This window comes from Balaenoptera musculus, chromosome 15 (genome assembly GCF_009873245.2).
Source record: "Balaenoptera musculus isolate JJ_BM4_2016_0621 chromosome 15, mBalMus1.pri.v3, whole genome shotgun sequence".
In the NCBI taxonomy this organism is placed as follows: domain Eukaryota; kingdom Metazoa; phylum Chordata; class Mammalia; order Artiodactyla; family Balaenopteridae; genus Balaenoptera; species Balaenoptera musculus.
This window is the reverse complement of record NC_045799.1, coordinates 49669504-49696203: the sequence shown is the minus strand read 5'-3', so window position 1 is coordinate 49696203 and position 26700 is coordinate 49669504. Positions and strand designations below refer to the sequence as shown.

The 26700-nt window shown below is 63.3% G+C and overlaps 1 protein-coding gene across 4 annotated transcripts; it reads right to left on the bottom strand.

Annotated features, from left to right (window-relative positions):
* Positions 1-5199: 5199 nt before the first annotated feature.
* On the bottom strand, positions 5200-26700 carry CAPN15 (calpain 15). Of its 4 annotated transcripts, XR_005016531.1 has the most exons (14): positions 26391-26698; positions 18177-18471; positions 11202-12630; positions 10207-10415; positions 9940-10123; positions 9637-9860; positions 8791-8916; positions 8567-8719; positions 8035-8196; positions 7701-7927; positions 7368-7534; positions 7107-7285; positions 6192-7025; positions 5982-5993 (listed from the first exon to the last, which is right to left on the bottom strand). XR_005016531.1 is itself a non-coding variant. In XM_036826406.1 (13 exons), exons 2-13 carry the CDS (start codon positions 18356-18358, stop codon positions 6848-6850), a joined length of 3420 nt encoding a protein of 1139 aa, XP_036682301.1. In that variant the 5' UTR covers positions 18359-18471; positions 26391-26698; the 3' UTR covers positions 5200-6847. The 4 variants fall into 4 exon arrangements, 3 of the variants coding, with proteins under 3 accessions (XP_036682301.1, XP_036682303.1, XP_036682302.1); XM_036826406.1 differs by having other exon boundaries at positions 5200-7025; XM_036826407.1 differs by lacking the exon at positions 5982-5993 and having other exon boundaries at positions 6880-7021; positions 26391-26700.

Genomic DNA, 26700 nt, shown 5'->3' with positions numbered 1-26700 from the left:
CCACTTCTCAGCTGGGTCCTAGCGGAAGTTCATCTGACCAGCCAGGACCATTCCAGAAGTGGACACAGATACTCAAGACAGGCCAGTAACGTTTCTCAAGAAATTTTTGCCTTTGTTCAGGGGAAGGTGCCTTAACCCAGAGATGAGTGATGTGCCATCTCAGGCATGGGGTGGGGTCTGCTGTCGGAGGGGTGTGTGCTGCCCCAGACCCACTCTGTGGAGGCACAGAGGTCCCCGTGAGGGTCCACTTGGCCTTCCCTGTAGGCTCAGCTACAGGCTCCTGGGGTATCCCAAGCTCAGCTTGGGGGGCTGGGGTGCTTTGGGGAAAAAAGGAGTATCCAGTAGGGGTCTGTGGGATGGAGAACACTAGGTCCAGAGTCTAGTGCCTCCTGGGCCCTGTGAACCTGGCCTCAGTTTCCCCAGCTGTGCAGGAGGGTGACAGGCCACGGCCCAGTTGTTGGGGCTCTGGTCAGCCACGACAGACGTCTGTAAGGAGCAGGGTGCCATGTCCTGGGGGTGCCCAGTGCAAGGACACTGATGTGAGGGTGACTGCCCAGTGCCACCTTCCCTGACACAACCTGGGGGACTTCATTTCTCCCCGTAAAGTCCACAGGGCAGAACGGGGGCCTGGAGGACTGCTGTGGGTGGCACAGCCCACCAGCCTTTTCCTCTCTGCCCGCCTGGCCTGGCCCAGCTGACCAGCTGACCGTGCAGGCAGCCCCAGGCCGGGAGACAGCTTGAGCGGTCGTCACGCCAGCAGCCCTGTGGAGAGTGGGGGCCGGGAGGCCTGCTCCTTCTGCACACAGACCCCACTCCGGACATACTCAGCCAGGCCCGGGCCCCTATCTTGGGCACTACCCAGAGAGGGCAGGGGGCACAGGTCACCCTGAGCCAGTGGGGGTGGGGGTCTCAGGGACGCCTCTGTACTTCCTGGCCCTGCACTGCTGACTCCTCCGAGGGTCTGGGGAGGCCATGCTGCCAGCACAGGGGGCGGGCTGGTTGGAGGGTGTTACCGTCCTCCAAGGGAAGGGAGGGGCCTCTCAGCGTACGGAGGGGACAGCCCAGTGAAGCCAGGTGACCAAGGAGCACCGGAGAGGGGGGAGGAGGCCAGGCCTCAGCACGTTGGGAAAAGCAGGAGTCCAAGGAGGGCAGCTCAGCAGAAGCCGTGGAGGCCGCCTCTGTGGATGGGCCTTTCCAGAAGTCTGGGTGGGAGGAGAGGTGTCGGCACCTCCAAGGGGCTCAGCACCTGAGGGGCATAACTGGGCTTCCAGGAGGGGTCTTGCCAGGGGTGCAGGTGGGCCCTGAACTTGCTCCAGGGGTCCCGAGAGCTTGGCCATGGCTGCAGCCTAATGGCCTGTACACGAGGGTGTGAGTCAGGTCAGCCCATCAGGTGCACAGACTGTCTGCTGGTCTGCAGCCAGGCTAGGCCGGACAGCGGTGCCAGCCCCTGTGCCCCTGTGCTCTCTGCCTGAGGCACTCCCAGGCACATCTGCTCCCTCACAGCTGGCCGGGGCCTGTCCCACTTTCCACCCAGGAGTGGGGCATGGTGGTAGGTCATGACCCACCCACTGGACCCCACCCTGCAACATGTTGGGGAAAGCTTGGGCCCAGGGAGGTGGCCCCTGCTCCCTGAGGCAGTGTCAGGGATCCGTGAGATTTGGGGCTTGGTCCCCCATGTGACCTGAGCCCTGAAACCCCTGCCCATGCTCCTTGGGCATCAGTCCCCTTGTCTGCAGATTGAGTGGTGGAAGACTTGGTCTCTGGGTGCTTCTGGCACCAGTGGGGTCCTAGGGAGCAGTCTTCTCTCCTCAGCTTGTCCTGGTGCAGGGTGGGGTGGGGACACGCAGCCCCTCCCTCTGCCCCCAGAGGCATTGTGGCCATTAACGTCCTCTGCCTGCTTGCCCAAGGCCACCCGCCTGTCACCTCCATTAATGCTGGTACTTGTGCGCCAGGGGCACGTGGGCAGCACGGACAGTGGGTCCAGGGAAGGCAGGGGGACGGCGGTGCAGTGCCCAGGGCAGGCCTGTCTCCTCCCCTCAGTGTCCACACACGGCCTCACCAGGACAGGTGTCGGGGCTGGGCCAGCCTCTGCTTGCCCCGTGGGTAGAGGGATGGCGGTAGAGCGTCTAGGCAGGGTCTAGGAGCCCCTGGGAGGGGTCAGTGCCATGCAGGATGATGGCCACGGCTCATGTTCACCCTCTCACTGATGAGCTCTGGGACACATGGCAGCCCCCAGAGTGTCTGAGGGCCCCTCCACGGGCCAGTGCGTGAGTTGTCCTTGGCACTTCCTTCTCCTTGCCCATTTGAGGTGGCCTCAGGGACCCACGGCTTGGTCCAAAGGGGCAGGGTTGGGACTTCCCTGGTGGTCCAGTGGTTAAGACTCTGAGCTCCCCATGCAGGGGTCCCTGGTCAGGGAACTAGATCGTGCATGCCGCAACTAAGACCCAGCGCAGCCACATAAATAAATAAATAATTTTTTAAAACCCCAAAAAACCCACAGAGGGGCTGGGTCACACCTGAGGGCCCTGGGTGCCAGTCTGAGTTCAGTGAATCTGAGAGCACTGGGGAGCCACAGCAGGTTCACAGCAGGTCTGTGAGGGAGCAGCAGAGCCAGAGAGATGGTGCTGGGTGACTGACTGTGTGGAGAGGGCTGCAAGCAGTTTTGGGGAACTCCACTATAAACCTCTGAGGGGTGGGCGGAGTGTGGCCCATGGTGGGCACATGCAGGGCCCAGATATTCTCCAGGGAGTGTATGGGGGTACTGCCCAAGCTGGTCCAGGGATGTGGGGTGGAGCGGGCCCCCCTGAGGGAAAGGGCATCAGCTGGGAGGCTCCTGGCACCGGGGACCCCAGGAGGCCTCTGGCCCCAAACCTGCTCACTGCACCCCTCCCCCAATTAGCTCCCTCCTCTGGAAGTCACCCCCGCTGGCCGCTCCCTGCATGCTTGATTAGCGGCCACCCTGGGGTGAGGTGGGGTGGTGTGGGGTGCAATCCAATCCTCCATCTGCTTCAGGCCCTGGGATGGAGAGGCTCCTGGATGCTCTCTGGAGGCGCCAAGAGGGGCTGCAGCGGGAGTGAGCTCCCTGCTATGAGAGGCATGCCAGCTGGGGCAGGGGCCTTTCCAATCACTGAGGGAGCAGCCTGGCCAGGCGAGTGGGAGGAATGGCTCAGGCCGCCGAGCCCCAACCCAGAGCCCCCACCCAGCTTCTGAGCCGCCCTGGCAGAGCAGTGCCCGGGGCCGACAGCAACCATATGTTGGAAGAGGAGCTGTGCAAGTCCCTCCGCGGCCCCTGGGGCCCAGCCTTCCTGGGCCTGTCACAGGCGATTTTCCCTGCCTGAGTGGCAGGCCGGCCAGCGGGCGGGGCGGATGGGGGCTGCAGAGCCTGTGCGTACTCTGGGTCTGTCCCCCATGGCTCTCGACACTGACCCTGCCAGTCGGGGCAGACGCAGGTGCCGGGCCTGGAGTGGGAGACCTCGACATCCCGCCAGACGCCCGCCCCTTGCGATCACCCCTGTCCAGGTCAAGGTCGGGGGCCCAGAGAGGATCCCGGGAGAGGAGGTGGTCAGCGGGACCAGCCCCGCTGCTCCGTCGTGGGTGGGCGCCCAGGGCAGGCGGGAGAGTCAGCCCAGCGCCCAGAGCCCAGAGCCGTGCGGAGGAGGCGGGAGGCCGCAGCTAATTTGTACACTAAGTGCTTCTGACAGGGATGCCTCACAAGTGAGAACACAGCACCACCCGCCTCAGGAAGGCCACCGCGGCCAACGGGTGGGCAGCCAGGCAGCCTGGGTGAGGGGCCAGAAGGGGGTCGTGGGGAGATCTGGCCCAGCAGAGACGGGGAGGGGACCGGGGATGTGGGGAGTGGAGGTGGGCTCCGGACGAGGGGCCCCTGTGGCCGGAGGGTCAAAGACACAGCGGGCAGTGGCTGAGGCGGGGAGCGGGGCTGGGCGGTGTGGAGGCGGCTTGCCCTCTTCCGACCCTCGTCCACCCCTCGCACAGACCTGGGTCCAGGTGCCACCCGACGAAGGCCGAAGGCCCAGCAGGCCAAGTCCACTCCTCGAGCCGGCTCCCCCTCCTTCTCCCGCATCACAGTGGCCAACCCCACCCAGGGCCCTGACCACGCCCCTGGCTGGACCGCCACCTGAGCCCCCGCCAGCACCTCCCATGAGCTGCCGCGTCCCCACCAAGGGTGTCGCCTGCGGGGGGCCCCCAGCTCCCATTCCCCTCAGCCTCTCCCTGCTGGAGCAGGGGTGCCAGGGGAGCGGGCGCTGGCTGGGGTGAGCCGGGGTCTCCAGGCCAGCCGACAGGGTGGGCACACAGCCCCCACCCCACTGTGGAGACCCCTGCTGGGCCTCTCTGATCTTGCTTCCTGGGCCATCTTGGGGCTGGAGGAACGTGGGTGCATGCTGCCCGGGACGTCCCAGTGGTGACGGGGGAGCCCAGCCCCCGCCCCACGGGAGAAGGTCTGGCGTGGCCACGCAGCCGTGGAGCAGGGCGGGCGTCTCTGGGTGCTGAGGGGAGATGTGTTGTGGCAGCTCCCCTGCTGCCCGAGGCCCGCCTGGAGCCAACACTGCTGGTGGCTTTAATTGCTTTCACATTCGATAGGCTGGCCTGTGACAGGCCTCTTACACCCGCCGAGCAGCCTCTGCACCCCAGCCCCCCTCTCGGCTAGGAGGCCGGGCCCGCCACCATTCCAACCTGGGAGCCCAGGCTGGGACTGCAGGCTGTGTGCCTGGTCCCGGCCGCCATCTGTAAAATGGGACAGGAGGGAGGGGGCACAGGACCCCACCACCCGTGGGAGACAAACTTTTCTCCCTGCCCCTCACTCCTCTGCTCCGCCCATGACTCTGATGGATGCAGAAAGGCGCCCTGAACGCAGATGTCTCTCTGGGAAAAGCCGAGCACACATACGGTCCTTCTGAGGCTTCGTGGGGACCAGTCTGCCAACCACTGTGGGGTCTGGCCTGAGCCTCTGTCCTACCTGGATACCCAGTCCTTCCTGGGGTGCAGGCAGCTGGTGAACAGGGTACCCCTAAAGGCTCCCTGTGAGGCTGGCCTGGGCACTGGCTCAGCCACCCCGAGGAGCTGTCACCAGGAGGGCCTTGGTGCCCTTCAGCCCTTGGAGGAGAGGTGAGGGGCCAGGAACCCCTGGGAGAGACAGATGAGGAGGAATTCTTACAAAACAAAACATTTTTATTTGGTCCATCGGAGCCTGAGTCTGGAAACACCCATGGAGAATCATCCTACAGGGATGGTACTGACAATTGATAAAATAGCCTCTGTGTCAGAAGAGCTGCCGTATGTACAGGGTTAAAAATACTCACAGCTCAGAGTAAAAGGAGAAACATAAAGGAGGCCCAAAGGGGAGTCTAGTGCTTCTGGGTGCTTCTCCAGGTGTAAACCCACCCCCCTACAAGTCCCATGGGAAGCGAGGGGCCACAGACTGGGCCACCCGCTGCCTGGGGGCTGCAGGACAGTGAGGCCAGGTGGCCCAGGAAGCTGGCCTCAGTCATCCTCAGGCAGACACAGAACTCAGGGCTGAGCAGCCACAGGGAGGACGCTGGGCTTCTGAGGCGTGGAGGGGCTGGGAAGGGCCACACCCTGCATGTGCCTGGACAGGGCTGGCCAAGGATTTCTCCTGGACTGTTGCTCCCAGCAGAGGTCAGGTGGTGCTGAGGACAAACCCCCTCACCAAGCACAGGGCTGGGCCTGGGCTCAGGACCACCTGACCCACTGCCCCAACCCCAGCCTGGGGCATGGCTTCGATCCTGGCTGGCGCTCCAGGAATTGCATAGTGTCCCTCCCCATCCCTGCTTGAGCCCATGGTCGCCAGGCACCTGCCTCCTGGGACACTGCTGGGACTCCAGGAACCCCTGCTTGCCTCATGAGGGCTTGGGGGGAGATGGGACCTAGGAACAAACTGGGGAGAAAAGGCTCCTGACCTCGTGCCCCACAAAGGGGGTGGGTCTCTGCTCTCACCTGGGGTTCTGGCCTCTGACCTTCACAAGGGGGTGGTCCCTGCTCTCATCCTGGGGCCCTGACCTCTGACACACCAAAAAAGGGACTGTCCCTGTTCTCATCTGGGGTCCTGGCCTAACCCCACAACTGTGGGTAGTCCCTGCTCACCCCAGGGTCCTGGCCTCTGACCCCCCAAAACGGGGCTGGTCCCTGCTCTCATCCTGGGGTCCTGGCCTGACCCCCAAAAATGGAGGTGGTCCCTGCTCTCATCCTGGGGTCCTGGCCTGACCCCACAAGGAGGGTGGTACCTGCTCACCCCAGGGTCCTGGCCTCTGAGCCCCCGAAATGGGGGTGGTCCCTGCTCTCATCCTGGGGTCCTAGCCTGACTCCCCAAAATGGGGGTGGTCCCTGCTCTCATCCTGGGGTCCTGGCCTGACCCCTCAAGGGGGGGTGGTCCCTGCTCACCCCAGGGTCCTGTTCTCTGACCCCCCCAAAACGGGGGTGGTCCCTGCTCCTATGCTGGGGTCCTGGCCTCTGACCCGCCAGATTTGGTTTTGTGAATGGAGCTCTTTGCTGCCTTACCCAGGCAGGAGGCCCCAGGCCATGGGAAGGGGCAGCCTTACCTTGGCCCTGGCAATCTGAGCCAGACCTCAAGGTGGGCTGGTCAGAGAAGCTGGCACACAGCTCCCTCGAGCTAGAGGCCGCTTCGAGGTATTCTGCTTGGTGGTTATGAGGCCCTGGGTAGGAGGGAGGGGCAGGAAGGAAGGCCCAGGGGAAGATGCGCCATGCCGCTGGCGCTCCCTGGGTGGGGGTCCTGAGATTCTGGTTCAAGCATCCTGTGTTGGGGTCTCCCTCATAAAGTGCGTGTGGGGGCAGGCAGGTGGGGGCAGGGTGGTCACAGCGGCCGAGGCCCATGCAGGCCAGCGACCTCGGGCGTGAGTGGGGGGCTGTGGCTGCCCTTGGAGGCCGTCCAGTCACTGAGGAAGGCCTGGGCCGCCTTGCGGTGCGCCAGGCGGTGGGTGATGGAGAAGCCGGCGTTGCCCTCCAGCTGGGACAGGATCACCAGGACCTGCCTGGGGGAGGGGGGCCGATGAGGGCCTGTGGAGGCTGGGGGCCGCGGGGCGGTGGGGGGGTGGTGGTGCAGGGGTGCCCACCTGTGCAGGGGCGGCACACTGTCCTGGGTGCGCAGGCTGCCACGCGTGGACACCACGTTGAAGCTGTCTGAGCAGTCGCACTGCACGTGCAGGTAAGACTTGGGGTGCCGGTTCTCCACCACCACGATGAGCCCCGCCCAGCCGTGCGTCAGGTAGTAGCAGGTCATGCCCTCGCGTCCCTGGGTGCAGGTAGTGCAGGTGTGGGTGTGTGGGTGGGTGGGCAGCCGCCGCCCTCCCCCTCCCCCCCGGACCCACGCCAACCTCGTGCCGCTCGCCCCTGCTCTCCGTGAGCAGGATGATGGCGTCCGCCAGCGTGGTCGGCTGGGCCTCCACGGGCTCCACCATGACGAGTCTTGAGCTGTACACGGCCAGCACGTGGCCGGGTGGCTCCGGGGTGCCGCGTGGGACCCCTGTTGAGGGGCCGGAGACTGTGGGGGACACTGGGTGAGGAGAGCGGGCAGACCTCCCCGCTGGGTGCAGGCAGGGCTGTGCTGGTGTGGCAGGGCGGTTACCCTGCGGAGTGGCCGGAAGGCGTGGGTGGGGGTCCATGCTGGGCCTGGGTGGGGGTTGTGTGAGCGGGCATGGGTCACTCACCCTGTGCGGCCGGTGGGCCCGGTGCAGGGCCCCAGTGGTTGAAGGCACAGCACACCACGGCGTACTCGCCGGGCTCCAGCATCACGTCGCAGTTGACAAACTTCTTGACTGCACGCTTGCTGTGGGCCAGCAGGCGGCCCAGGCTCAGGCGGCCACCGCTGCCGAATGAAGCCCGGAACACCAAGACGCACAGGTCCAGGAGGTGGCTGTCCACCGAGTCCGTGCGCCTGCAGTGGCCCACAGGGGTCACGGGTGGCCAGGCCCTGCCCAGCTGTCCCGCCCCTTCCACCCCGCCCCACCCCGGCCCCACCCCTGCCGCCCCGCCCCCACCCACCTGCTGCCCTCCTGGAAGAGGGCGAACTCCAGGGACGCACGCTCCAGCACCGTGAGGGCCGTCACGCCCACTGGCCCGCTGGCCGAGCTGGGGAAGCAGCCCTGCACACGCGCCTCCTGCCAGTCCGAGTGCACCTTGCAGATGTCCACGGAGTCAAAGTACCTGGGCAGCAAGAGGACGGCCCTGCTGAGCAGCCCCCACCCTCGCTCCGGACACGGCGCTCGTCCCTGGGCAGGGTAACCCCAGCAGGCATTCTGCCCATCGGGATCTCTTGGAATCAGTGTCCCAGAAGCCCTGGTCTTGGCTGTTGCCTGTGGACACCACCAGGGGGCGTGAGGCCCTAAGGCTGACCCACAGACAGAGCCCTGGCAGAAACACCCCCACCCTGTGCTGACCCGGATTCCAGGATGGACCAGGCCTCTGGTTGGCAGGAAGGACAGGCCAGGCTCCCCGGGGAAGGACACCACATACACTGGGGCAAGCAGGGCAGCCGTGGGGCCGACACTGGACATGGCTGCCCAGCGTCCAGTACCTGATGAAGTCGCTGTACTCCATCCAGAAGACGCCTTCGCTGCTGCCGTGCGGCATGAGCTCGCTCCGCAGATGCCCCGGCCAGTGCGGCCACTCGTCCGACCAGCTGCCGTTCCAGGAGAAGCGGCCCCACGGGTTACGAAGGCGCAAGAGCCTGCGGACCACAGGGTTGAGGGCCACGCTCATGCCCCCATGCCCCTGCCACATCCACACACCCACACTTACCTGGAGCCCTGGACGTCACGGACGTCCAGGATGGAGTAGGCATGGCGGGGGCGCAGGCCCAGGCTCTCGTAGGTGGCATCATCCACCTTCATGTTGCCTCCCCCACAGGAGGCGCCCATGAGGAACCTGTGCAGGAAGAGCAGCCCCGCTGGCCTCGGTAACGGGCCTCAATGACGGGGGGGGTGGGCTCACTCTCCAGGGGACCCCTGCCGGCCCGGACCTGCCTCCGGGGAGGTACAGCACGAGATGGGGGGCCCTCCCTGCCTCTGGGAGACCCACATGAGACACATGAGACTCAGGAAGTGCTGGCCCAAGAGCTCAGAGGGCTTGCGCTGGGGGACAGGCAGACCCAGGGCCCTCGGAGGCCTGGTGAGGCCGGCTGATCCTGCCAGCTCAGGGCTGCTGCTCCCTGAGGGGTGGGGCCGCCTAACTGCCCAGCAACAGCTGAGTGCAAGGGTCCTAGCACCAATGAGCTGTCTCTCCCAGGCCTGGGGTCCGGGACCCCCCCCAGACACTGGCCAATGCGTGTTGGGGCTCAGAAGTCCCCCCGACTCCCCCCACCCGTCTGCCCCGGCTGCTGCCGCCAGGTGCCTCTGTGGGGCTCACTCCACACAGCTCCATGAGGACACTGATGGTCATCACCGGCCCAAGTCAGGACAGGGCCTTCTAGGTACAGGCCAACGGACAGCATCCTGCCTGCTGCTACCCTGCCAGTGCAGCTGGGGAGCCAGGCTCCAGCTGGGGTCAGCCCATGCCCGAGATATCTTGTGAGACGTGGTACAAGTCAGAGGGCGCTGGCCCCGCCTCTCCCACCACTCCATGCCCCAGCATGGCCGCTCCTCTTACCCAGCCTCCTTAGAACTCAGCATTTTGGCCCAGATGAGGTCAGTGTCAACTGGTTCCTCGCGGGGGTTAGTGGAGCTGACCTGCAAGGCCAAGCTCTCACAGGGGGCGCCGGTGAGCGTGGCCAGGCCCTCGATGGCGCGCCCGGCCTGGAGGGCAAAGTAGGAGCCGTGCAGCTTGGCCAGAGCCTTCTCGATGAGGGCCACCCACAGCTGCTTGCGCTGAGCCTGCAGGGGGGGCTGGAGTTGTGAGGCCTGCTGCCGCCCGGCCCCCGCCTGCCACCCACCCCGTGCCCGCCGGCGCCACCTGGGAAAAGAGGAGGAAGCCGGCCTCGTCGCAGGGCAGCATGTCGTCCACCAGCACCGTTGTCCATGTGCCATCCTTGCAGAGCCGCACCTGGTAGGCGCCCTCTGCACACAGGCTGCGCGTGACCATCACCCGCTCGACCAGGTCCGGCCGCTCGGCCAGCACCGCCAGCGCACTCAGGAACCTGCGTGAGGTTGGGGCTCACGGAGAACACGGCCCGCCTGCCTGCCGCCCACTGCCCGCCCCGAGTGGGTGCCCCAAACTCACCAGCAGTTCCCCAGGAGCCCCTGAAGGATGTCTGAGGGCCGGAGAGTGTGGAACACGGACCACGAGGTACTGTGGTCCCTGAACACGGAGCAGTTGATCTCGTGGGGCCGCAGCCACTGTCGCACACGCTGCTGGACGCTGTCGCCCGCGGGGAAGCCCACAGACTTGGGCCCAGGGGGGAAGCTGTCGTCCACAAAGTTCACGCCATTCTGCAGAGACCATGGCCACAGGCTCAGGTCAGGCTGGACCCACTGCCCAAGAGAGCACCCTGCTGCCTGAGCCCCAGAGGAAGAGGTGGGCACATGTATAGCCCCCTGACCCTTGTGGATGGCTTGGCCGGGCAACAGGTCAGTGGGAAGTATGTGAGCCCCAGGGAGAGGGTGCAGCGCCCAGCCTGTAGGCTGCGTGGTGGGCATGGGTTGCAGGGGGCCTGGGTGGCCTCCCTGCACAGCCCACTGCACTGAAGGCCCCAGAAAGAAAAGTGGGGGGACCTGACAGGGGCAGGGCAGCCAGAACACAAGCTCCTGGATGGGCTGCCAGCATTGACAGAGGGTAGCAGCATGAGGGGGAATGGACACCCTCTCCAGGTGCCCCTGGGGGTGGGTGATGCCCTGGGCTCAGGCCTCCTGCAGCTCCAAGGGAAGAAGGCATGAAGGGGCACCCCAACCCTGAGTTTCAGCAGGGTTTCTGCGGCTTCGGGAAGCACCAGGCCTGCCTATTGGCGTGAAGCTGCTACCTGTCCCCACCTCCCTGTGGGGCCACCATCTGCAGGAACTCACAGTGGGGCCGAGGGGTCAGGACCACGGACTGTAGGGTCATGGACCCTTGTGGACACAGAGGGAGAAGGGTCCAGCACACTCAGGCGAGCAGTGACCTGGTGGCCTCACCCAAGCTCAGGGCCGGCGGGTGCTCTGAGCTTCGGGAAGAGGGTACCACCCTACCCCCAGCTGGAGAAGAGACAGCGGGGGAGGACAGACGATGCAGAGGGGCCTCACCTCCCGGCAGAAGGCCACAATGTTCTCCCACAGGGCCTTGGCCTCGCCCTCGTCTGTCTGCCGCCGCTTCTCCACGTGCATGCTCTCCCTGCGTCTCAGGGGTGCTGCACCCCGGCGCTGGGTCACCAGGAGCTGGGGGGTGTGGCAGGCGGCACAGTGCTTGGCTCGGGGCGTGTTGAGTAGGGTGCAGGCAGGGCAGGCCCACTGGCCCGGGCGCTCAGATGGTGCTGTGGGGAAGAGGCGGCCAGCCTTGTGGGCCAAGCAGGGCCCGGGCTTGTCCACGCTGCAGTCGGGGCTGCGGGTGGGAGGCTCGCCGTGCTCCTGGAAGCCATGCAGCTTGGAGCAGCCGCACGCTGTGCAGCGGGAGGCAGCTGTGGGGTTCCTGAGCGTGCACTTGGCACACGACCAGGTAGTGAAGTCAGGGCTGGAGGGGCTAGCGGGCGTGTAGCGCACGGTGTCGCCGGCCAGGTCAATGACGTCGCTGCCCGGTGTGGCGCCACCAGCCTCACAGTGGGCAGGGCTGGCGGGACCAGGTGGGCGCATCGTGGTGCCACCCTCAGCTGCCTCTTCCTCCAGGAAGCTCAGCCGCTTGCCCGACAGTAGCTCCGCCAGGCGGGAGGTCCCGGCCGCGGTCCGCCCCAGGCCCTGGGGGGGCCCCTTGGAGCTGGCAGAGGGCGAGGGCTGGGTGGCCTCAGGCACCGGTGGCTGCAGCTGGGGGGGCACCTCGCGGCGGCTGCGAGGCACAGGGTTGTTCTGGAGGGTAGGCGAGAAGGGGCTGAAGGGTGGCCCCCGGGGAGGCTCCTGGTCTGCAGCAGAGGGAGGGTTGGCATCGGCACCTTCCCCGGGCTGGGGCGGGGCAGGCATGACGGGGAAGCCTGCAGGAGCCACGACTTCTGGGACCACCAGGGCCTCGGGAGGAATCCTGGGCAGCGAGAGTTTCCGCGGCCCCCCACAGGCCGAGCAGGAGCTGGCCACGGGCGTGTTGTGCAGTGTGCAGCGCTGGCAGGCCCAGCCACTCCCGGATGCGGCCGCACTCCCCTCTTCCCCCTCCACCTCCTCCGGCCGCCCCCCAACTGGCTCCACGGCCGCCAGCCCTGCCGTCCGCGCAGGCCCTGCCTCCTCCCCGCAGCTGCCCTTAGGCTCCGGCAGGACCCCGTTGATGACGGGTAGCAGGGAGGCCCCAGGGATGGGCTCGGGGGCAAAGCCACACACTTCGCAGGCCGCCCTGCCCAGGAGGTTGCGGAATGTGCAACGGGTGCAGGGCCACTTCTGTTCCTCCACGCTGAGCCGCAGGATCTTGTCAAGGTCAGGCTTGTGCCGCGGGGCCTCGCAGATGGAGCACTGGCGCTGGCCGGCCGGGTTCAGGAAGGTGCAGCGTGCGCAGGACCACTCCCCGACCGCAGCCATGGGCCCGGGCGAGTGCGTGTGGCTGCAAGGGAAGGCCGCGGTCAGTGATTTTTGACAAGGGTGTCAAGATCATTCAATGGGGAACAGACAGTCTTTTCAATCAATGGTGCTGGGAAAGCTGGGTTTAAATGCTAAAGAATGAGCCAGAGCCTTACCTCATGCCACATTCAACAATTAACTCAAAATGCATCAATGACTTAAATGTAAGAACGAAAACTATAAAACTCTTCGAAGAAGAAAATGTGAGTAAATCTTCATGACCTTGGATTTGGCAATGTATTATTAGATACGATACCAAAAGTACAGGCAAACAAAGTGGAAAAAAAAGAACTTCATCAAAATTAACAACTTCCATGCTTCAAAGGACACCATGAAAAAAGTGAAAAGGTAACCTAGAGGAGAAAATATATGCCCATCATCTATTTCTGATCAGGGTCTAGTATCCAGAATATATAAAAAGTTCTTATAACTACACAACAAACAACCTGTTTTTAAAAATGGGCAGAGATGGGGACTTCCCTGGTGGTCCAGTGGTTAAGACTCCGTGCTCCCAATGCAGGGAACTGGGGTTCGATCCCTGGTTGGGGAACTAGATCCCGCACGCCAAAACTAAAAGATCCCACATGCTGCAACTAACAACCAGCACAGCCAAATAAATAAATAAGTATTATTAAAAAAATGGGCAGAGGACTTGAGGAGACTTTCCCCCAGAGATACACAAAAAGCCCATGAAAAGATGCTCAGCACCAGCAGCCATCAGGAAAATGCAAATCAAACTACTACAAGGTACCACCTCATACCCAACAGGGCAGATGGTAACAGCACTGGCGAGGATCTGGAGAAACCACAGGCCTTCCCTACGTTGCTGGTGGGAATGTAAAATATTACAGCTGCTTTGGAAAACAGTTTGACAGTTCCTCAAGAAGTTAAACAGACTTACCACAATTGTGACCCAGCTATTCCACCCCTAGGTATATGCTCAAAGAATTGAAAACTGGTGCTCTTCACAAACACACATCCACACATGCTCATGGCAGACCTGCTTACAACAGTCAAAAGGTGTAAACAACCCAAGTATCCATCAATGAATAAATGGATAAACGAAACATGGAGTATCATTCAGCAACCAAGAAGAACGAAGCACCAACACACAACACCAACGAGCCCCGAAAGACACAAGAGGCCACACGCGGTGTGATTCCATCCACAGGAAATGTTCAGGACGGGCAAACCCAAAGGCAGAGAGGAGCCTGATGGTTCCTGGGGGCTGAGGAGGTGGGTGGGAGCAGGGCTCTGGGAGCCTCTGGGGTGGGCAGAGCTGGCCCCGCAACCCGCCTCTTGAGGACTAACCCGGGTGCGAGGGGCGTCCACGCTCCACACACACAGTCTCCTACCCTGACTGTAGCTGCTCTGCTTGGCAGAAAATTCAACTGTTCTTTATAACAAGGCATGAAGCTTGTGCTTCTTATGGTATGTTTGTGCCAAATCCTTCAGGAAGAAAGAAAAGTTCCCTCTTCAAAAAAAACAAACAAGGGACTTCCCTGGTGGTGCAGTGGTTAAGACTCCGCACTTCCAATACAGGGGGCCTGGGTTCGATCCCTGGTGAGGGAACTAGATCCCACATGCCACAACAAAAGATCCTGCATGCCTCAACTAAAGATCCGCATGCCTCAATTAAAGATCCCGCATGCCGCAACTAAGACCCAGCTCAGCCAAATAAATATTAAAACAAACAAACAAACAATGTCCCCCAAGCAGCGCACTGTTCCTTGGCCCAGAGCAAACCGTGAAGCCGCCTTCTCGGGCGTGTGGCTGAGACTCACAGGCTGCCCACAGCACCCAAGTGGGTGTACGGGCCCTGGGGTGACCAGCACGGGGGTGGGGCCTGGCCAGGTCAGCTTTGGCCTTGGCTTCTGCACTACCAAAAGCCTAAGAAATCTGCCTGGAGATGACTGGAGCCTCCCCCGCTGCTCCCCACTGAGAGAAGGGCCCACGGTCAAGGCATGGGTACATGTGTGCCCACACAGACACACACGTGCACACGCACGCTGGGTCCTGGGCAGCCTCCACGTGGGCCCCAGGATCAGAGGATGGTCTTTTGCCCTGGGTGCCCCACCTGGCCTGCAGAGCTGGTCTGACGCTTTGTGGACCACCTGCTCCTGGCAGGGGTGTCCAGGGAGAAGACTTGGGCCCTTGCCCCCAGCACAGGACAGGTGGGCCTGGGGCCCTCCTAGGACACACCTGCCCTCAGCTCCAGGCCCCTGGTGGTCCCAGACATGCTGAGCAGACACAGGAGGGGGAGAGAGCCCAAGTCCCACCCACTCTCATGACCCAACAGCTGGCCAGTCCCTGGGCCGGATGAACATGAGGCCACACCCAGGACACACAGCAAGTGACACCTGGAGGCGGTGGGAGCTGTGCTCCCTCAGGGACCCCTGCGGCCCATACCTCAGTCTGTACCTCAGCGTCACCAGGTGGGCGGAGATGAAGTGGCTCTGGGGTCAGCGACCAGGTGTCCGGAGGAGCCCTGGGCCTTCACCCCCACCCCCTCAACTACCCTGCTCTGGTCTCCACACACAGGGTCACCCTCACGGCCACCTTGGTGTGCTGGGGGCCCAGGACCTGGATCCCTAGAGTGTCCGAGGTGAGGCCAGAGCACCAGACAAAGCCTGGAAGTCAGAGACCAGCATACCGAACTCCAGGACACGGGCGTTACTCCGCACGACAGGAAGGCCAGCCAAGTGGGAAACGGACACGAAATACCTGCTTTGCCCTCAATTCCCTGGGGCTGCAACACTCAGCTCCAGTTCAAAAGGGAGGTGATGGAAGGGCCTGGGACACGCAGGGCCTGCAGGAGCCTGGGGACGGCCTTTTCCTCCCCAAAAAAGCTGAGAGGAGTAAGTGTTGTCCCCACTCAAGGACCCTGCTTGGTCAGGCCAGCAGACCCGAGCCCAGGCTCCCAGGCAGGATGTGGCCACCTGACCCCCTGCTGGTTCTGAGGGGCACGTGGGCCCCTCCCTCCAAGGTCATCCTCAGCCAGCCTTGGGCTGTCCTCTCCGCCTCTGTGTCCCCAGGGGAGGCCCGAGCTCGTAGGTGGTGGATGCCCGTTACTCCTCAAGGCCTGGCTTGGTGGTGGGTGTCACGCCCAGACCTGGAGGCTCTTCAGTGAAGGGTGGGCTGCATGCGGCGGGTGTCCTCACGATGCCCGGGGCCCATGAGAGCAGGGGAAGAGTCAGCCGGACCGTCTGCACGTGCATGTCCACGTGTCCAGGTATGGGTGTGGGGAGGGGTCCTGGCAGCCGGCCTTTCTGCCCCTCTTCCTCCATCTGTGGCACCCAGCCCCCCGCGCCGCTCCTTCTAGTGTCCATGCTGGGTGTCTGGATTCCTCAAGGTCACTGGCAGCTCTTCCCACAACTTGCTCCCAGGGGCAGACAGTACCTGCCTGGAGTGCCAGGCCGGATGCGCCAGCCCGCGGAGAGGCCTGGCGGGAGGCCAGAGAGTAAGAGAGGGCACTGCCTGCCCAGGCCACTGGCTGGTCAGTGTGAGCCAAGATCCAACAGGCACACACACGCTGGGGCACAGGGTCGCCACCTCTGCTGCTCACCGCAGCCCCCCCCGCCCCCTGGACCCAGTAATTCTACCCCTGGCGATTTATCCTGAGGACATAAATACGCAGAAATAAAATGACACGTGTGCATGGAGAAAGGCGTGAAGAGGTGCACCAGCCACTGGGGATAAGCTGATCAAACCAGCATGAGCGACCACCTCAAATCACCAGGAGGCCAGGATCAGAACGGTGGGCGGTAACAGCATTGGGAGGGTGGGGAGAAACCAGAACCCTCCCTGCCCGGCTGGTGGGGATGGGAAACACTGCAGCCACTGTGGAAAACAGCCTGGCGGTTTCTCAGAAAGTTAAACATAAACTTACAATAAACACGAGCAACTCACTTCTATGTATCTACCCAAGAGAAGTGAAAACACACGTCCATGCAAAAACCGGTACACAAATGTTCACGGCAGCAGATTCATAAAATCCATGGGCGAAGAGCCCAAATGTCCATCAACTAATAAGCAGGTAAACTCCACACAGTGGAGCATCATTCAGCCATAAAAGGAGTGAAGCACTGATACTACACCGTGGATGAGCCCGGAAAACACAATGCTCGGTGAGAGAGGCAGACACAAAGGTGTGATTCCCTTGACGTAAAACGTAAAATGTCCACTTTTGGTCTCTGTGGCAAATCCACAAAGACCAAAAGTGGATGAGTGATTTCCAGGGGGTGGGAGGTGACCGCAAATGGACAGGAGATGGGGTCTCGGAGATGCTGTGAAACTGGATCGCGCTGATGGCTGCACAACCGCACACGTGGACTAAAACCACTGAGCCGCAGGCTTAGGAGTGGAGGGTCTGGCGGTGGGTTACGTTACACCCTGATAAAACGCGTCACTGATACAGTAACAAGCGAACTGAGGCGATTTGCTAACTCCTGGTCCCTGCCACCATCCGCTTCCCAGCACATCCCTCTGGACCTCAAGCCCTCATGACTCCGTCCACTAGGGTAACTCAGACAAGACCACTTATACTACCCCTGAAGCTTCCCAGGAGGCGGGTCCTGCTCCCACACGCCTGCTGGCCACCTAGACGGTGAGCCCAGGACATGCGTGGGGCCCACAGACACCAGGAAACTGTCCTGCACAAGTGGGCTGTGTCCGAGAGAAGTGACAGCCAAGGGCAGCTGGCAGGGGCCTTCGGGAGATGGAGGAGGGTGTCTGCTACCCACTAAGCCCAGGTGTGGGGGCCCAGGAGAGTGAGGCTGCTTCTGGCTGGAGGTCCGTGGACCCTGAGTGTCTGCTGTGCACCAGGTACCTCTCCCTCCAGTGAGGCCGCAGGACGGGGCAAAGGCGGGGGCGTCCGTGTGTGCGTGGCTGACGTCGGAGCCCAACTCACCCAGACGTGAGCAGTGGGCACAGTGCCCGGGCTGCCCCATGCCCGTCACCCCAGCACCCCAAGGGGAAGCTCTCCAGGTGATCCAGGGCAGCCAGGGCGGGTCTGAGCACAGCCACAGCTGCAGCTGGCGGGAGCTGGCGCGTGCAGCCTTGCCAGCGGGGACCCACGCCCTTCTCTGCTCCCTTGCAGGCAGCCACATCAGAGCAGGGCACCCCGCACGGGTGGGGGGCCAGGGCAGTGCCCCCCAAATCCCATGGGAAGCAAGCCAGCATTCTCGGTGCATGCTGTGCCCCTGCCCCTCCCCACCCAGCAAGAAGCTCCAGCTCCAGCAGACAAGCAAGCCCCGGGCTCAAGGTGGGCTGAAAGGTCCCGTCCCAACCACCTCCGACCAGCCGGGCGAGACCTGCAGCCCGGCTCAGGAGGGGCCGGCATCCCGGGCCTTCTCTACTGAGTGAACAACCCCAGAGCCTCTCGGGTGTCTGGGGGAATGTGAGTCGCCAGAGGACCCTAAGGAACAGGGACCCCACTTCTCTGAAAGTCCCTCTGATGAGGAAGGGGCACCTGACAGCAGCACCCGCCCCTCGGGGCCCCTCGGGGCCACGCCATCTCCACCTTCTTACCTTCGGGCCCGGGGGCGTGGGGGCTGGTGCTGCCGGGTGACCAGGGTGTCACCCCAGACAGGCCCCCCAGGGCCGCTCCTACACCAGCCGGCCGCTGCCGGGGGCCCCGGGTAGGGCAGTCCCCTGGGGAAGCCGTGGTCCGACTCCGTCTCAGTGGCCAGCGAGGAGGCGGAGCTCCCCATGGCCCCCGCGACGGTGGCCACGCTGAGAGCCGGGCCTGGTCACATGTGGCCGGCGGCGGCTGGCGAGGTGGAGCATGGAGGAGGGCACCCACGCAGGAGACAAGGCGGCCGGGCTGGTCCGAGTCACACAACAACAACAGAAATGACACAGAGAATAAAGAGAGAGAAGAAACAGCGTGATTCACAGGCACCAAGCCCCCAGGAGCCCAAGGAGGTTCTCAGCACACAAGTGGCCTTGGGGTGGCAAAGGAGAGCCCAAACTAGGGGTCCCCACAGCCGGGGTCCCGACAGGGCTGCAGCCCCGGCGCACAGCTCGCCTCCGCCCTGGAGTGGCACCCCCTCTCTGCTCCCACAGGGGAGGAGCGGCTGTGCCACGGTCGCTGGCCAAAAGGGTATCAGCCTTAAAAGAAAGGATTTAGGGGATATTTAGCCAGAGAAAAGAAAAACAAGGGAGGAGAGCCCAGCGGGGCAGGTGAGCCCTGGCAGGACGGCCTCTGGGAGGGGCACTGGGCACCGTCCAAAGTCACAGGGAGGTGCAGTCGCCACCATGGCCCTTCCGAAGGGACAGCTCCCCGCACCCAGAGATGGGTGACCAGGGAGGGACCCGGGAGGCTGCCCGCCTTCCAGCGGGAGGCCAATGGGCCCAAGAGCATCCGCCCTGAAATGGGAGGCCAGGTGCATCTCATTTCAAATAAGGCACGTTCCAGTCAGGTTCAGGGAAGATGCCTGGGCCAGGCTCTGGGCCAAGGTGGGCGTCCAATTGGCTTTTTGGCCAAAGAGGTGACCAGCAGCCCTGCCCCCACCCCCAGGTCCACCGTCACCCAATGACACCCTTCTCCCAGCTTCCAAACAAGTCCCTTGGACACAGGGGCCAGCAGCAGGGGTGGAAATGGTGGACGTGTCCTTGCACACAGGCAGGCTGGAGGGCGCCCAGGCCTCTGAAGCACTGGTCCATGCTGCGTCCAGGGGACACGGGTGGGGATGCCCACACCTAAGTGACTAGCAGCACACACAGCTCTGGAGGCTGAAGAGGTGGAAGAAGTCTGGGCCCCTGCCCTGTAACGGCTTCAGTCAGACCAGCCGAGTCCCCTGTAGCAATACCGTTCACCTGGACCCTTTCCTCCAAGGGACATGGACAGGATAGAGCAGCATAGGGCCCAAAAGGCCTGGAGATCCCGAAAGTCACTTACCACTCAGGCCTCCCCTGCTCAGCACGACCAGAGCCGACGGTGGGGGCAGAGGCCCCAGTGGCCTTTAAAGCCAACACTGCCCACCTGGACCCTGAAGGAAGGGCTGAGGCTCCTGCCGACAGGAGTGCCGTCCAGTGGGAGCATCACACGAGCCTCAGGTGTCATTTCTAACCCTCCGACAGCCACGAAAGAAAGGCAGGACAAGTAAAGGGAATCTCTGTAGCATATGTTACATCACCCAACACGCCCAATGTGCTGCCAGGTCGGTTTGGAATCAGGATGAAACACGCGTGAACCACGTACCACCTATGCTGAGTTGAGGTCCTTCCTCTACTGTGGTTGATGCTCACCTCCACGAAGATGGGCCACACTCCAGGGGCAGCAGCCATGGCCACCCAAGGTTTCCGTACTGGGCTGTGCTAGAGCACACTCCCAGTGGTCACGTCCATCTCAAGCAGGGTCACTCAAGACACCTGCCTCTCCCATGATTACGAGTCGTACACCACAACAACTAGAACAGCCCCCCTAGGTTCCTGAACCCCACTCCACATAGGAACCCTTCGTGGGAAAAGAGTCCAAGCGTTTCTGACACTCCCCTTTCACAGCCAAATCCTGAGCAGGTGAGGGCTTGAGCTGAAGCTGAGCCCAGTGAAAGGTGTCCATGGAGCAAGACTACTCAAGCCTGGGTCCAGGCCTGTGTCCACTGTGAGAACAAAGGACGGGTGAGGGTAGACAGTCCACCTGCAGCCAGGTCAGGGCTGGCATCACGTGTGCCTGACGCAGGTAGAGCTGAGGGAAGAGTGAGGACACAGCCCTGGACCTCCCGGGGGCCTGTGGGCCTGGCTCGCTGGGAGGAAGGAGCACCAAGGTCCTCTGAGGACCCGCCTGCTCTTCACCGACGCCCTTAGCCTCGGGGGACTGAGCACTCAGGCCCGTCACAGACACTTGGGGTGCACGCTGGTGCCCCTACCGCATGTGAACAGCACACGAGGCACCAAGAGGGGCCAGCTCTGCACCCAAGCCCGGCAGCAGCTGTACCCCACGTGCCAGCCTCCCGACACACCTTCAGGAAACTCCGACCCTGCAATCAAGAGGGTTGGGGGAGGGTGACCTGGAAGGGCCTCTCTGGGGAGTTCTGGGGATGGCAGCACCAACACCCCCACACCCTGCTCGGCCCGCCGGGGTGATGGGGAGCCCTGGCTGCCTGGCCCAGGCCCTGTGCTCCCGCCCCAAGTCAGGTCCTTTCATCCATGCCTTCTTGTGTCCTTCACTCACTCACCAGCGCCCAGGCTGCCTGGGCTCCGACGGCACTGCCCAGGGCCGCTCCCTGGCTGCTCTGTCTCAGGAACAATGCAACATAATCGCGTCTCCCGGCAGAAGCCTGGGCTCAGACGCTGGCAATGCCAGCCTCCTGAGGGCCCGAAGGGTGGGTGTACCTGTCCCACCGCCCAGACCAAGCCAGTGCCTCCTTGCCCTTGTTCGGGAACCGCTGCCCTAGATCTGAGCGGGATGGTGGCCTAGATCTGGCCTCAGGGAAGTGCAGGCATGGGGCTACAGCAGCCCCCCACCCCCCACCCGGCGTTACCAGCACTCTGCAGCGGCTGGGGACAGCAGGGGACCCTCCCCCAGAGTGACAAGAGCACGAAGGGCCAGACGAGGGTGACCCCTCCTCAGGACCCTGCGTGGGACGCGCCTGTCTTGGTGGTGGCAAACCGGGTCCCGGGGGTGACACCCCACAGCCTCACCCAGCTCACCTCGTCCCACTGCCCTCAGGGCACTTCCCACGGCAAGTTACCCGACTGAGGACTAGGGCTGAGCCGACACCTGGCAGAGGCTGAACCCCAGGTCCAGGGCGGGGAGGCATGGGATCCTTACTCCCTGTACCCCCAACGCTCCGGGGGCTCCCGCGAGTCCTGCGGGCATCAGCACAGGCTGCCCCTGCTAGCTTGTGGGGCGCACACACAGGGCACCAGAGTCCCATGGGACAGCCAGGCTCTGCAGACACGGGCCGCCTGATGATGCTTCCACACGCGTGTACACGCTTCACCCAGCCGTGTTCACGGTGTACGTGTCCCACGCCTGGCTGGTTTGCCATGTGCCAACTGCACACCACCTCCCACTCAGGGCCCCGGGCGCAAGTCTCGTTAAATCTCATCTTGTAACGACGGTGCTTTCACAACTGCAGCAACCCCAACAGGCCGCCCAAAACCAGCCCGGACAAGGGCATGGAGGGAGAGCAGCCGTGAGGGGACCCCAGGCTTTCCCAGAGCATTGCTCCCTGTGCCCGGGTGCCCCAGCTGCACCCACCAGATGTGAAGCCTGGTACTCCTGCTTGAGGGAGGGACAGGCCAGGACAGTGAATGAACCCACCTATGTCCCTTCCAGAAACCGGGCTGGGACAACACCCCCCATGCCAGGAGGGCCCTGTCCCAGCATGGGTGGGACAGCATCCTCCCACGGCCACCCTCGAGGGGTCAGGCGCCCATATCAGCAGCTCATGGGCCCAAACCCGCAAGGTGGGAGGGCAGTGGGGTGCAGAGTTAGGGGCTGGGCCACTGGGGACGTGGCGGCTCTACCTGGGGAGCACCAAAGGGACAGCAGACACAGTCCAGGAGACATGTTTGCCTTGCAGTGTGCCCGGAATGCCGGGACCACAGCCCCAAGCTTCAGGGGCGTGGCGGCCTGCAGGGCTGTGAGGACCAGGGTTCTGAGGGGGGTGCCCACACCGCTCCACTGCAGCCGGACAAATCCACGGTGCTCGTGCCTGGGCTCTGCCTTGGGAGGTGAGGCTTCGTGGCAGGTTTGCCAAGAGCACATCCACCCAGAGGGCATGCCCTGTCCCTCTCCTGGAAGGGTCTGGACTCTGGCCCCTGGAGCAGCAGCCCCAGCCCCCAGGCTTATCGGCAGGAGCCAGAGTCCGTCGGAGAGTGGTGTCGACCGGCCACATGACTCTGCCTGCCACCCCGAGACTGGGGCCAACCCCGAGGCAAAGGCCACACAGAGGCCGTCCCACCTCCACTGCCCCAGGGAAACACTCCCATGGGAAGTGGCCAGGGACTATGACCCTTTAGAAGCTGCATCTGTCCCTCACCCAGAGGTTGGAGGCCCCAGGGGCGTGGCCTGATTCAGCTGCTCCTTGCTACCTGGTCCAAGGCCACAACTACCTCTAGGCCAGCCAGGGCCATAGGGAACAAGGCCTCCCTCAGCCTGGCTCTGCCCATGGCTGGGGCCACCAGGGAAAGGTGCCCAGGTGGGGCAGAGCTCTGGGCAAGCAGCCAGTAGCCATCGAGACTCATCTGGACCCAGGTCCTGGCACCACCTGGGCACTCCAACTGCCCACAGGGCACATGTCCCCCTGCCAGTCTTTTCTAGGAGTGCTGTGAGGCCCAGGTGCCCTCCCAAGCCGGGCCAGAACCCCACAACAGCATCGTCAACCTCTGAGAGGAGACTGTGGAGGTTCTGCTGAAAATTGCTATCAACGCCCCCAAGAACCAGGTCCAGGAACAAAATGGTAATGAGCACTCCCTGTCATCCAACTTGGGGAGAAATGCTGGAGCCCCAGATCCCTGCCTGCACACACTCTAAGGTGGCCGCTCTGCTGGCGTTTCTGGACTTCTCTGTCTGTCCAGCACCTCAGCCCTGAAGCATCCAGCCACAGGCCAGAACTCAGGGCCCCACTGGTACTGGTCACATAAACGACCAGCAGGTGTCAGGTGGGATTTGCTCTGCTTCTAGGGCCCCTGCTTTCTGGGGAGGGAGGAGCGGAGACAGGCCCCTCAAAATCAAACCCGTGGGTGAGGGGCAGCTTGTCAGCACGGAGGCTGGAGGACAAGCCGTGGGGGTCTGGGCTGCCTCCCGGAAGGAGACAGGGTCACGGCCTGTCCTCTGTCTTTGGAATCGTACCCGCCTCAGTCGTACGTCATGAAAAAGGAAATTATTGTCAGGGAATCAGGGATGCCACCAGGATCTCGTTTCTAGTTCACGAGTTCACTGCCGTCTGATGATGTGTGTGCTTGGTTTTGGCACTGCCACATTTCTGTTCGCCAAGTGGCAGCAGGAGCAGCCCTGGCCCGGGCAGCCCAGTGACCTCGGGCCTCGAGGGTGGCAGAGCCACCTCACAGTGAGGGCACTGGAGCCTCGAACTCACCCCAAAGGGAGGTACCTTTTCAGGAGCTGCAGGGGCTCCAAACACGTGGCCTTTCCCCTTCCGTGGGGGGAGGGGCAGGAGGTCCTAGAAGTGTGGATGTGGAGGGGTCGGGTGTGGGAGGACTTCCCCTACTCTGGCCTTGGGCCAAGACGACCCAGAGGAGCAGAAGCCATGGATGCCTTCCTCGGGACAAAGACACCATGACTCTTGTCAACAGCAGCTATCAACCTATTTTCCTTCTGATATTTTGCAGCACCATCCAGGCATTTCCCCCAGCCTGGCCACCAGCAAAAGGGGGTTGCAGCACTTGACCTCAGGGAAGCAGACAGCAGGGTGTGGAGCAGTTGCTCAAGCGAGATGGTGCTGCCAGGACAGGTAGTGAGGCCGTGTGTCCCACTCGGCCTTGTGCGAGTCCACCCTGGGTGCCCCAGACAAGTCCTTACTGGAGGGACAGCACATCCCGCAGGCATCGGGAGGCCCCATGCTGCTCTCCCACAGCCCCCGGTTCCCTGCACTGTCCTGGCAGCACCAGCACAGCCATCTGCAGAGTGACCCAGGATGACAGGGTGTGGCTGGGCAGGTCTCCAAGCCCAAACTCCACCCACAGCCTCCTTCCAGCTCATTCAAAGAAGGTGGAGGCCAGTGACCCTTCCTCATCCATGAGAGGCTGAGAGGGGCCATTCTGGATGCCTCCCCCTCCAACCCCGGAGTTCCCCTCCGAGTTCAGAGCTAGGTCACCAGAGCTGCCTGCCAGCGAGCAGCTGACAGAGGATGCTCGCTGATCACCCTGCCTTGGTGCGAACGGGGCAGTGCTGGGCACAGGGGGAGCTGGGGACAGCCAAAGGGATACCACAGGCCTGCTGGGCATTCTTGGCAGAGCGGGGCAGGGGGTGGGGGGGAGTGGTCCCTGCCTGTGAACTTGGCAGAAAGGATTAGGCAAGAGAGACAAAACCATATTCCTGCTTTGGGATGCTCCTGTGGGTGCCGGGTGGGAGGGCCTGAGGCAGTCCAGGCAAAAGAGCAGGGTGAGGAGCCAGCTGACCCGGAGGCCACGGAGCACCCTTGGTCAGGGTCTGGGCTGCACCCCTTAGGCTCTTCACCAACCAGCTCAGGCCGGTGAAAACATCTGTGGTTTCAGAGAATTTTTAGGGCAGCAGAGTCCTTCTTCTCAACTCCATGTATAAAAGACAAACCGTCCGGGGTGGAAGGAAGAGGCTGAAAGGCATCCTCGTGGATCAGAGACCTGGATGTGCAGCCCCATCCAACCCTCCCCAACAGCCACAGCTGCCCCTCAGCCTCGGCCTCCGGGTCTGTAAAGAGGGGCTTAGTAGAGTGCTACCTGAGAGACAGGGGCCCAGAGAATTTCATGCAGGGCCTGAGAGCAAGGAGTTTCAGCAAAATTACCCCATCAAGAAGGGCAGAGGGGTTTGGAGCCATCCTCCGGATGCAGGATCGGAGGGCCCAGCCACTTCCTGCTCTCAGAGCCTGTGGTCTGGGGGGGCGCTCAAAGCAGAGACACAAGATCCGAGACCGAAGGTCCCTGTCTAAAGCTGTGCAATCACTGAGCTTTGGGCCCAGCGGGGCTTAAGCCTGGCTCTCAGTAGGTCACGAGGTCACCAGCCTGGCTGCTCAGGGGAAGCAGCTCTAGAGAGTTTCAGATGCAGAAGAAAAGAGGGGTGCTCCTCCCGGGAGCAGAACGACCTGAGAGGAAGTAAGGGGAGCTCAACACCAAGGCCAGGCTGAGCTGGCCTCTCCAAGACCTGCTCTCACCAGCCAGGCTGCAGAGTAGTGGCTCTGAGGCTCCCCGTCCATCTGGGGCCCTCCTTCTGCAACTTGGGCCAGGGAAACCCTACCTCTCTCCCCACATTTGAGAAAAGCACTCAGAAGTGGAAGGATCGACTTACCCCCTCCCCCCAGCCTCTGGGGGCGGGAGGGTGATTACCGGCATCCTCCTAACAGTGGTTCACACAGTCCCCCAGACCCAGGCAGAGGGAGGAACTCAGGGATCTCCAAAGGAGGGGCTCCCAGGAAGAGCTCGGAACTACCAAGCACCCAGCTGAGCCCGTTTCCCTCACAGGACGCCATGGCTCCGAGCCACAGAACCCCAAACTCCCAGGCCTGGCCTTACTGGGGTCCTGCTGCCTGGAATCCGGTCACAAATTCCTGTGTGTTAAGGGGTCCCGAGAGCCAGCCCAGTCAGGGCCACTTGACCACACAAGGCTGCGCTGGTCAGGGTCAGAAGGGCCCCTCCTGTGGGCAACAGGAAGAGCTGGGTCAGCCGGCAGCCTAGCAAACATTCTCAGGGCCACCATGGGTAACTTTTCGGTTCCCTCCAGCGCCAGCAAGAGAGGGACGGGAGGAGGAAGTGTGGTTGGTGGCCAGTGGGCACACAGGGCGCGCCTGCTCCCCCACTCCACGGGGCCGCCCCGGGACACATCCCCTAACGTCGCCGGGGCCGGGACACTGCCCGGAGGTAAGGGCACTCAAGGGCAGGAGGGGCTGAGGCCGCCTCCCGTGTCCTTAACACCCTGGGCTGGTCTCCCCCTGCCCGAGGTCCCGCCGGCTCCCCTCTCCAGCAGCGCCCCCAGCCCGGCCGGGACCGGCCAATGCCCAGGAGGCGCCGCCCGTCAGCCACGGCCCCTCGGGGGTCCAGGCCGTGCCCCCGGCCCTGGCCTGGCCCAGGAGTGGGACTCACCTCCGCAAACCCGCGGCGCCTCCTCAGTCCCCGCGGCCCGGGCTCGCTCGCCTGCGCCGGCCAACCCACAACTTGTTCTCGGAGAGCGGGCGGGCCCTCTGCCGCCGGCGCGCTGCCCCGACGGCCTCCCGCGCTGAGTGGCGGAGCGGGCGAGCGCACCGACCCGGCCCGACCCGTCCCGCGCAGCGCCCTGCGCCGCCTCCGTAGCGTAGCGCCCTGCCGGGGCCCCGCGGCTACGGCGCGCCCGGGGCGCACGCGGCGCTGTGAATCCCGCGCCCGGACTACCACTCCCACAAGGCGGCGCGGCGCG

Excerpts from the sequence above, each read along its gene's own strand:
- CAPN15 (XM_036826406.1), bottom strand. The coding sequence starts at position 18,358 with ATGGGGAGCTCCGCCTCCTCGCTGGCCACTGAGACGGAGTCGGACCAC. Across the intron at positions 8,197-8,566 it reads GAGTACAGCGACTTCATCAG|GTACTTTGACTCCGTGGACA; the intron begins GTACTGGACGCT and ends CTTGCTGCCCAG. Across the intron at positions 7,026-7,106 it reads AGTGTGCCGCCCCTGCACAG|GCAGGTCCTGGTGATCCTGT; the intron begins GTGGGCACCCCT and ends CCCCTCCCCCAG.